General features: G+C 54.5%; 1 protein-coding gene across 1 annotated transcript in view; it reads left to right on the top strand.

The window, feature by feature from the left end:
* KAZN (kazrin, periplakin interacting protein) overlaps positions 1–10866 on the top strand; it is a 13333-nt gene that overhangs the window by 1873 nt on the left and 594 nt on the right. The window contains exons 2-6 of the mRNA XM_009881067.1: positions 8556–8692; positions 9100–9270; positions 9856–10045; positions 10240–10370; positions 10662–10712. Of these exons, the coding sequence (XP_009879369.1) occupies positions 8556–8692; positions 9100–9270; positions 9856–10045; positions 10240–10370; positions 10662–10712 (680 nt within the window). The remainder of the gene's footprint in view (positions 1–8555; positions 8693–9099; positions 9271–9855; positions 10046–10239; positions 10371–10661; positions 10713–10866) is intronic.

The following is a 10866-nucleotide window of genomic DNA, read 5'->3' as shown; positions in this document are numbered from 1 at the left end:
AAAACATTTCTCTCTTTCTGAAAAAAAAAAAAAAAAAAAAAAAAAAAAAAATAAAAATTATCCATGGAGAAACGTAGCCAAAAGTTGAGGAAAAATGGCAATAACTGCTGCTGGTGGATGGTTCTGCCGGGGAAAATGTATGGGCTGCTGGAGGTCTGCAGGGAAATAATGGCTCTATATCAAGGAGCTGCGGGGTAAGGCAGTGAAGGAGCTCGGGGAAACCGGGACGTGCTGTCCGCTAGCTCAGGGTTTGGTGTTGGTGGCATCCCGCAGCCAGAGAGCATCTCCCAGGACCCCCTGGCAGTGTGCGGCACTGCAAAGCCCCGTGGTCCGTGCCGGAGGATGCACAGCATCCCTGCGCCTGCAGCAGCACGCGGCCCGCCTTGCGTCGTGTGTAATGTCATTAGCGGATAAATTATATGGAAATGTGTCGTCGTTGCTGGCGCCGAGCCTGGGAGCGCGATGCAGCTGGTTCACATAGATATCGGCTGGCCGGGCCTGAACACGGAGGGGAGCGGAGAAGTTTGGCCGGCAGGGTTTGTTTTTGGGGGGCTCCGGTGGTTTTAAATAGCCTTCGTTTTGCACAGCAGTGTGGGGTTTGGTTTGTGACGGTGAGGATGGAGGAAGGTGGGTTCATCGTCCCTCCTGGGCAATGCGTTTCCAGCCCTTTCCGACAGCGGTGAGCAGAGGGTAGAGCCGGCCATAAGCCCGCGCCGCATCTTCCCCGTGCCCTGCTAACAAGGGAGGGAGCGCAGGATGCTCTGCGGGAGTAGCTGGAGCAGTTCCTGTATCCCTGGCAGCATGTGCTTCATGCATCTTTATTGCTCCTTTTTCTGGGGCTGATGCCATCTCTTGTCTTTTTTATTTATTTATTTTAATCAACTAACATCCAAGTCAAATCCCGTTGTGCTACATCCTGTTGTCCCCTCCTCCTCTGCTGGGACCGGGGACCGTGCTTACGGTTTGAACGCAGTTACCTTTCCCCCCAGCTGGAAAGGGAGGGGATGTAGTCCGGATTTCTGATGCGGGAATCTCTGGCGGGAGAAGTTGCCGACAGCTTTATCGCTGTCGGGTCCTGCTGTGGGCAGGGGCTGTGCCCAAACGCCGGGAGGGGACTCGAGGAGCCTCTTGGCCGGGTGACATCTGTGAGCGTGTGGGCTAATGGCAGCAACCCCCTTTCTGGGAAGGTTTAGCCGAGATGCTGGAGCTCGCCTGCGGGATGATCATGCGGAGAGCAAACCTGCTTTCTCCTGCCGTTTCGAGTGTCACGGTGGAGATCTCGGGTTGGCTGTTCCCGCTGCTCGGGAAGGGGTGAACCGACTTCACGTCTGCTCCCCAAAGGGGTTGTAGCCTGGTCTCCTCCCTCCCAAACCTGCAGCTTGGAGCTGTGACCCTCCGGGGACGGCATTTGGGCTGGGACAAGCCTTCTGCAGAACCTCCGCACCCCCGGCTGGCTGCAACAAGGGGCTGGGTAGCAAAGAAACGGGTGGATGGGTGTCCCGCTGGATGGATGTCCCCGAAGAGGGGTGTTGTAGCAGATGGGTGTCCCGGTAGATGGATGTTCCAGAAGATAGGTGTCCCAGAAGAGGGGTATCCTGGTGGATGGATGTCGTGGCAGATGGATGTCCTGGTGGATGGGTGTCCCAGAAGATAGGTGTCGCAGCCATGGACTCAGCCAAGGAAGGCTTCTCTACCAAAAGGACGTGGGGCTCTGTACAGAAGACCCACTGGGCTCCTTTGAAGATCCACCACAGCAGAAGTCATCAACCGCCTTGTTGACAGTTGGGGGTCTGGTTTGGAAAGCCCGTGGCCGCGGAGCAGGGTGTTTACAGGTAAATTCCCCCAAGGCGAATGCCTCCTCTAATTATTTCCTGAAATTCAACATTACACCCAAATTTCCTTCCTGCGCCGACCCCTCGCATGCCTGGGAGCGAGTGCCGGCTCTGCCCAGTGCCAGATACTGTTGACGTCTTCAACGACAAGATCTTCTCTGCAGATGGTGACGGCTGTGCCGAGGGAGCCCGCGCGCCTATTTAATCCCAAAGCAAGGAGCGGTGCTGCAGTTCCTGCGCAGGGCTGACCGATTTTATGGGTTAGTCATGGTGACAATATTGAATTTCATGGTTGGCTTGGAGAATCAGGAGAAATTAAGTGAATGTTAATGGGACAGGATGGATTTACCCGTTCCTCTTGCGCAGGGCATCTCTGGGGCTTGAGCGGTGCCCCCCAAGGAACGCCTTTCCCAGCGTTAGAAAAATAAGTGTATTATTCAGTAAGGGATGAAGTCAGCTCCGATTCCGTTCCTGGCATGAAAACTCAGGTTGCAGAGGGTGAGAGGAGCACTCACAAGCAGATGGGAGTCGTAGGGAGCTGCTCTTGGGGAGGGTCAGCGGTGCCCTGGTTTGTGTTTGGGCTCTGTCGTTCCGTCCCGGGAGCGGGAAGTCAGGTAGAGCCGCTGTTTCTGTGATCCAAATGTAAATCATTTTTCATCTACTGTCACATTACCGAGGCAGTCAAACTAATTATCTGTTTGCCCTCCGAGCAAACCTGAGCGAGCTGGTGTGACCACCGCTACCTCATTTGCCCTTAATCTGCTGTTATTGTTTTCAAAGTGGCGGATGGTACTTACAGCAGTCCCCGTTTTAGGGAGAAAAATGCCCGCTTTTAGCATGCAGTAGCTAATTCCTATCCAGAAGGTGTTAGATGCTGAGGCCAGACAGGGGCCGTGCGGTGGTGGCACCTTCGGTGGTGGTATCACTGGGAGGTTCCAGCTGTGCTGCCACCCCGGGCAAGGCTGTGTCCCTCAGGTTGGTGCATCATAGTGATTAGATGTCAGATCGTTGGGTAAACCCATGCACCAGTACAGGTTGGGGCTGACCTGCTGGAGAGCAGCTCTGTGGAAAGGTATTTGGGAGTCCTGGGGGACAACAGAATGCCCACGAGCCAGCGATGTGCCCTGGTGGCCAAGAAGGCCAATGGCGTCCTGGGGGGCATCAAGCAGAGTGTGGCCAGCAGGTGGAGGGAGGTCATCCTCCCCTTCTGCTCTGCCCCAGTGAGGCCACATCTGGAGCACTGTGTCCAGTTATGGGCTCCCCGGGTCAGGAAGGACAGGGAACTGCTGGAGAGGGTCCAGCAAAGGGCTACAGTGGTGATGAGGGGACTGGAGCATCTCTCTGATGAGGAAAGGCTGAGGGAGTTGGGGCTTCTTAGTCTGGAGAAGAGAAGGCTGAGGGGGGATCTCATCAATGCTCATCAATCCCCAAAGGGAGGGTGCCGGGGGGACGGGAACAGTCTGTTTCCAGTGGTGCCCAGTGACAGGACAAGAGGGAACGGCACAAACTTGACCATAGGAAGTTCCATCTCCACCTGAGGAGGGCCTTCTCTGCTGTGAGGGCAGCAGAGCAGTGGCACAGGCTGCCCAGAGAGGTGGGGGAGTCTCCCCCTCTGGAGCCATCCCAAACCCGCCTGGACGCCGTCCTGTGCCACTGCTGGAGGTGCCCCTGCTCTGGTGGGGGTGGCACTGGGGGAGCTCCAGAGGGCCCTTCCAACCCCACCAGTCTGGGGTGCTGTGGTAAAGCTGGAAACAAAAGGCACTGGGGGGGGATTTTTGGCAGTTTTGACTGTGAGAGGAGCCCAGTGCAGAGCGTGTCCAATTACTGCTCTGCGTCCGTCATCCGTCTCCCGAAGGAGCGGTGCTCCGCGGCACGGATCGTGTGGCAAGAGGTGGAAGCTCAGGTAACGGGAGTGCAAGCTGACCTCATGCGGGATGAGCAGTGCAGACGGGGATGTGGGGGGGTGATGGTGAGAGGGTGGGGGGGTTCAGCCCGCCGTCTCAACCCATCTTTCCCATCAATGGCCGCTGGGGCTGGTGTCGAGTCCGAGGGTGGGCTGGTGGGTTCCCCCCTCTACTCCTGCCGTGTGCTTTGGGCGAGAGGGGGGGAAAATAAATAATGTAAATAAGCTGTGCCAGATAAATACTTTCTGCTCCCGGTAAGGGTTTAGGATTTCTTGCTTCTCTTACTGGCTTGGGTTTATGAAGAGGTCGGAGGTTTTGGCAGAGCCCGCCGTGCAGATGGGCTGTGGGAGAGTTTGGATATTCTGGGGGTGTTGGGATACAGAAAGCTGGCTCTGGATTGTCAGAATAAAGAGGGGAAAAAAAAAAAGCCATTTCACCTCCTCGGATGGCCAGTGAAAACTGGCTTTATTCCTCCTTGGCTGCCCCTGCCTTCGTGCCGTGGATCGCAATGGCTCGTTTTCCCTGACCGAGTAATTAGGCGGGTGTGTTTGCTAAGGATGTATTAAGCCGCCGCAGCGAGCGGTGCGTGGTCCAGGAATTGCTGGCAGCCCTAACTGCTTACTTCTGTATAACTTTTTATTTTTCTTCTGCCTCTTTCAATTAATTTCCTATTAATTGGGTTTGGAATGAAGTTCTCAAATGTCTGATAAATCTTCTTTAAGCTTAGGAGCTAATCGGTTTTTGAGGCGGGAGAGCGGTGGTGATAGAGGAGGGGGGAAAGTGCATTAATTTTAGCAAATCTCTCAAATATGAACTGAAACAAATGGTAAATTGTCCTATTGGGTTAACGGGGGAAAAAAAAAAGCTGCTCTTGTAATACCTCAAGTCCATCGTTATCTTGCAGTTGGTGTGAATGTTGGTAAAGATTCGACCTTGGGAGATGGTATGTGCTCTTCTAATAGTACTTCTATTTTTGAGCATTTTCTCTTTTGTTTTGGCAAGCGATGAAGTGTTTTCCCTAAATCTTTAAGGACCCTGAATGCTGCCGCTAATTAAGGCAGGTTGTATGCTATGGAGGAGCCGCTATTTAATTAAATTAATTAAGAGCCTTTTGTCGCCTCCAGCATCAGAGAGTGTGGATGTGTCTTTAAACTTTTGTAAGAGCCTCTCAGTATCCTCAAGGAAAATAAATATATATATATGTGTGTGTGTTGCAAAGTGTTGAAGGGCTTTGAAAGCAGAGGGGTTTCCAGCAGTGCGTTATTCTCCGGGGATGGGGCTGAAACCAACCTTGCCCAGGAAGGGTTAGTTATAGAGGGGTTTTGTAGTGATTTCCCAAGCTGGGAAAAAAAAAAAAAAAAGGAAAGTCCCAGTGTGGGAAGGGGCTGAGTTGTCCCAGCAGGAGTCATGTTCATTAAAGCGGGTAAGGAAAAATCACAAGTGCTCCCCATCACGGGACGATGTGAAGAGTTGTGGCATTTCTCAGCTGGTTTGTTGTTGTTCTGGGTTTGGGTTTACCTCCGGTGCTTAATGTCAGAGTAGTTGGTCTGAAGAGTTTCATCTCCTGCTGTTTGACAGATAAAAATATCTGTTGTCCCAAACATCTTCCTCTTCTTCCACTATTTGGTCAGACTTTTTTTCCCCAACCTTTTTTTCTCTGCTAACCTGCAAACCCTCTCCTTTCCTCGCTGGCTCCATCATAGAATGGTTTGGGTTGGAAGGGACCTTAGAGATCACCCAGTCCCACCCCCTGCCCTGGGCAGGGACCCCTCCCACCAGCCCAGGTTGCTCCAAGCCCCGTCCAACCTGGCCTTGAACACCTCCAGGGATGGGGCAGCCACAGCTTCTCGGGGCAACCTGCCCCAGGGGCTCACCGCCCTCACAGGCAACAATTTCTTCCCAATATCTCGTCTAAATCTCCTTTCTTCCAGTTTAAAATCATTCCCCCTCATCCTATCACTCCATGCCTTTGTAAAAAGTCCCCCCCCCAGCTCTCCTGGAGTCCCTTTAGGCACTGGAAGGGGCTCTGAGGTCTCCCCTTTTTCGCCTTCTCTTCTCCAGGCTGAACCCCCCCAACTCTCCCAGCCTGTCCTCCCAGCAGAGGGGCTCCAGCCCTTGGAGCATCTTCGTGGCCTTCTCTGAACCTGCTCCAACAGGTCCATGTCTTTCCTATGTTGGGGGCTCCAGAGCTGGATGCAGTACTCCAGGTGAGGTCTCCCCAGAGCAGAGCAGAGGGGCAGAATCCCCCCCTCGCCCTGCTGGCCACGCTGCTTCTGATGCAGCCCGGGATTCCGGTGGCTTTCTGGGCTGCGATCGTGCATTGCTGGCTTATGGTGAGCTTCTCATCAGTCAGCACCCCCAGGTCCTTCTTCGCAGGGCTGCTCTCCAGCCATTCCCTGCCCAGCCTGGAGTTGTGCTTGGGATTGCCCCGAACCACATGCAAGACCTTGTACTTGGCCTTGGTGAACCTCATTAGGTTGGCATGGGCCCACCTCTCCAACCTGTCCAGGTCCCTCTGGATGGCATCCCTCCCTTCCAGCATGTCTACCTCGTCAAACAGCTTGGTGTCATCAGCAAACTTGCTGAGGGTGCACTCGACTCCACTGTCCATGTCATCAAAAAAGATGTTGAGCAGCACTGGTCCCAGTACCGACCCCTGAGGAACACCACTCGTAACTGTTCTCCACTTGGACAATGAGCTGTTGACCACAACTTCTTGCGTGCGACCATCCAGCCAGTTTCTTATCCACTGAGTGGTCCATGTGTCAGATCCATGTCTCTCCCGTTTAGAGACCAGGATATCATGCGGGACAGTGTCAAACGCTTTGCACAAGTCCATCCCAACCCCTTGTTTTATTCTGCATCTTCCCAGTACACATGTACAGTGATACCTGTGCACGGAGTGGAGGTCCTATGTGAGTAAATCTCTCCTGGAACTGGTAGTCGTAATGAGTTCGACTGGGATGTGGGAGGTGTTAGAAAGAGTTATGTAGAGCGGGCTGAGCAGAGGGGCTGCTCCTCTTTAGGGTGCCTTATGGTGGTACGTTATATACGGTGCTGGGCGATGCCCCAACATTAGAGTATTTGTGCTGAAACGCTCGTGGTGGATCATATAATTTAACAGAAATAGGTCGGACACAGGAGCGTGCATGGAGTTGAGTCCTACTTGTGATGGTGCTGTCATCTTCTCGTGGCTTTTGTAATATAGAGAGCACTTGGTGGCTTTGTGGGGGTTTTTTTTGGGTGGGCTTTGGGGTGGTTGTGGGTTTTTTTCCATGTAGAGGAGTGACTCGCAAGGCTGGGCTGCGTGCAGTGCAGGGAGTGTTGCGGGCGGTCCCTCGAGAGCAGCGCTTCCTCCGGGCGGAAAAGTATGCAAAGTCCTTCCTATAACGCGAAAAGAAATATTTGTGTTCCGACGCCTAAATTGGGGATGACTTTTGTAGGGTGGGGAATATCTTGGAGCAGCCAAGCGCTTCTGCGGCGCTGCCGAGGACCGGATTCAAGGCTGGACAAAGCGCTTGACGTGCAGAAATTACTGAAGCCCATCGTTCTGCCCTTCTCCCTGGTGTCACCAGACTTCCAGCACGTGTCCCTCACCGGTGGGTGGGAGAGGGAGAACAGGAAGGTCATGGTTTCCTCTCGCATCCCCTGGTGCCCCCGGCTCCCCCAGCTCTGTCCCCTCGTCCCCACGTGGCGTCGCTGAGCTGGAAGGGGACGCCGGGCGAGCCGTGCCCTGGGCTCGTGGGAGCGCCGCAGGAATCCGCCTGGCTGCTAAAAATAAACCCCGTGTGGTTTATTTATCCTGGAAAAAAAGGGAGCAGCAGGTTTTCCTGAGGCTGCGGCGGCGGTTTTGCTCCCGAATCTCCTTTTCCAGGGGCCGAGCTGCCCCCGCGGAGGGTGGGTAGCGATTTGGAGATGCGCTTGGTGGTTTTTTTTTTGGGGAGGGGGGGGGTTGCTGGGTGCACAGCGGGGGTGTTACCTTTTGAGAAACCCACAGCAATTTATTGTCGTTTAGACAATTATTCTGTCACCCGATGACCCCTCCCCACCCGGGAAGGGGAATAGGGGAAAAACAAGGGAACCTGAAGGTTGAAATATGAATAGGTGTAGTAGGATAAGACTAAATAATTAACATTAATAATACTAAAGAACTGGTATTCATGGAATCACAGAATGGTTTGGGTTGGAAGGGACCTTAAAGATCATCTTGTTCCACCCCCTGTCCTGGGCAGGGACACCTCCCACCAGCCCCCATTCTATCCGTAGAAGCCGTGCGCTCCCAGCAGTGACAGCCCATGTGGGACACTGGGAGCGCTGCGGCTTCAGGAGGAAGGGAAGGGCTCAGGGCTGCGGCACCGGGGCGAGGAGTTCTTGGGATGGCAGCCGTCACGGGAGAGAGAACTCCTCAGCAAACTTTCTAATTTGTGTTGAAAGTGATGTTCGTGGTATGAAATAATCCATTTGGGCAGTGTGGGTCAAGTGCCCGGGTCTCACTCCTCCTCATCCCCACACATGGCGAGCTCAGAAACACCGAGACTTTGAAACCCACACACCATAGCTGGCTAGAAAGTATATATTTTATAATTTCAGACGCTAGAGTCTGCTAAAAGTGCTGTTTTCCCTAATATTAGAAGACTAATTAGTCCTGTGTTGCTCAAACCAGGACAAGGGGGTGCGAGGATGGGGGTGAATGGGATGTCTGCTCCCAACCCAGCCCTGGGGAGTCGTAATTTCGGTACTTTTCCCTTGGAAAAAATAAAGGAGATGGAGGCAAGGGCGCTGCCGTGCCGCCGTGCTTGAGCCGTCTTCTCTCCCGCAGCCATGAAAGCCGACCGCAAGCGCTTGAAGGCGGAGAAGACGGACCTGGTGAGCCAGATGCAGCAGCTGTACGCCACGCTGGAGAGCCGCGAGGAGCAGCTCCGCGACTTCATCAGGAACTACGAGCAGCACAGGAAAGTGAGTTGGGGGAGACAAGTGCCGGCGTCTGGTGGCACTGGGTGGGGTGGTGGGGTGGTGGCAGCGGTGTGAGCAGCAAGTCCAGTTGGGAACGGGACAAACGCTCACCAAAGCTGCTGCAAGCTGGAAGCCTTGCGAGGGCTGGACCACAAGAGGTTAAGGATGAATAAACGACGGAGGAAATTGGGCCGGTGAGCCAAAACTGGGAGATTCGATGTCGTTTTAACCAGGTGCTTGGTGGACATCGCTTTTTGGTGGACTGGCCCCATCCCACAGCTCCCTGCTGCCGTCCCAGGGCTCTTGTGACCCCCCAAAAGTTCCACTTGCAGCAAGTTGTCCCCCCCCGACGGGCTGGTGGCAGGAGGGTCTTTAGTAACACATGGGTTTCCCCTTCCCTGTGCCCGCAGGAGAGCGAGGACGCGGTGAAAGCCCTGGCCAAGGAGAAGGACCTGCTGGAGCGGGAGAAGTGGGAGCTGCGGCGGCAAGCCAAGGAGGCGACGGACCACGCCAGCGCCCTCCGCTCCCAGCTCGACCTCAAAGACAACCGCATGAAGGAGCTGGAGGCCGAGTTGGCCATGGTGAGCCGGAGAGCGCCGCGGGCACGACTCGAGGGTCAGCCCCGCGCCACTGCGGTTCAATACCTGTCGCGATAGTGCGTTTCAGCGTCTGCCGCCGTGGCTGCATGCCACACGTTTGCCACCATTATTGCAATACTGGCAGGAGAAAAAAAAACCGCGGGGCTAAAAAGGAGCTGGATAATCCTCGGCGTGGGGAGCAACGCAGTTGGGGTATTTAGTAACGAAGGGGAGGATGAGTTTGGTGCAATGGAATAGAATAATAGAAATGGGTTCAAGGGGAGGTTTAGATGGGATATTAGGAAAATTTTTTTCAGGGAAAGGGTCACGAAACATGGGAAGAGGCTGCCCAGGGAGGAGGGGGTGGATTGGCCATCCCTGGAGGTGCTGAAAAAAAGGTAGAGGTGGTACTTGTGGACATGGTTTAGAAGTGGTTTCGTCAGGGTGGGTTAATGGTTGGACTTGATGATCTATGGATCCTATTGGATTCTATGATTCAATCTGTTATTTTTGCTGCTCTGGGAGGTGTTCATATGTTTTTGGTTTTGTTTTATTTTCCCTCACCACCACCTCGGTGTCCCTCCCCAGGCCAAGCAGTCCCTTGCCACGCTGACCAAGGATGTCCCCAAGCGCCATTCCTTGGCCATGCCGGGCGAGACGGTGCTGAACGGCAACCAGGAGTGGGTGATGCAGGCCGACCTCCCGCTGACGGCCGCCATCCGGCAGAGCCAGCAGACCCTCTACCACTCGCACCCCCAGCACTCGGCGGACCGGCAAGGTGAGACCCTCCCCACCACAGATCAGGCTGTGGCACCAAACCCATTGTGGGGAGCTGCCTCATTCCCCCATAGAGGGAAGGAAAAAATTGGGCAAACCACCCCCAAAATAGGGTTTTTTTGGATGTGCCTCAGAGGTTTTGCATGGGGTCTGATGTGTTGGTGTGATGTTAACTCCTCCCCAACTGCCTTCCAGCGGTCAGAGTGAGTCCCTGTCATTCCCGGCAGCCGTCCATCATCTCCGACGCCTCCGCGGCCGAGGGTGACCGGTCGTCCACGCCGAGCGACATCAACTCGCCCCGGCATCGAACGCACTCGCTCTGCAACGTAAGGCCACCACCTCACGGGGCTGGTGGGGGGGGCTTTCTCCCCCGCTGCGGGGCGGGGACGATGGACTCTGGGGATGCTGTGGGTCTTCCACTTCCAAAAACGATGCTGGTTTGGGGTTTGGTAGGGGTTGAAGGTTTGCTGACCTGGAGAGCTGCTTTCCTGGGGTTCATCCCAGCCCCACAGCGATTCGGCTGCCAGAATAAGCAGCTTTTTGCTGGGGGAGGTGGGAAAGGGTGTCCCGGGCTGTGTTGGGGCTGGTGGAATTGGATCCCTCTCCTTCTGCTGCAGGGGGACAGTCCTGGACCGGTACAGAAGAACTTGCACAACCCAATTGTACAGGTAGGACACAAAAGCCCTATTTAAATCCCGCTCGTGAGACCCAGTCCTGTGCTGGTCAGTGATTTGGGTGGGCTCAGAGGCACTGATTTAGGGCGGTTTGGGGTTTGTTTTTTTTTTTTTTTTTAAAAAAAAAAAGAGCAAAGCCCATCCTGAT

Source organism: Charadrius vociferus, unplaced genomic scaffold (assembly GCF_000708025.1).
Source record: "Charadrius vociferus isolate BGI_N301 unplaced genomic scaffold, ASM70802v2 scaffold663, whole genome shotgun sequence".
Classification (NCBI taxonomy): Eukaryota; Metazoa; Chordata; class Aves; order Charadriiformes; family Charadriidae; genus Charadrius; species Charadrius vociferus.
Note: the sequence above shows the minus strand (reverse complement) of the source record. Positions and strands in the feature narration are given on the sequence as shown.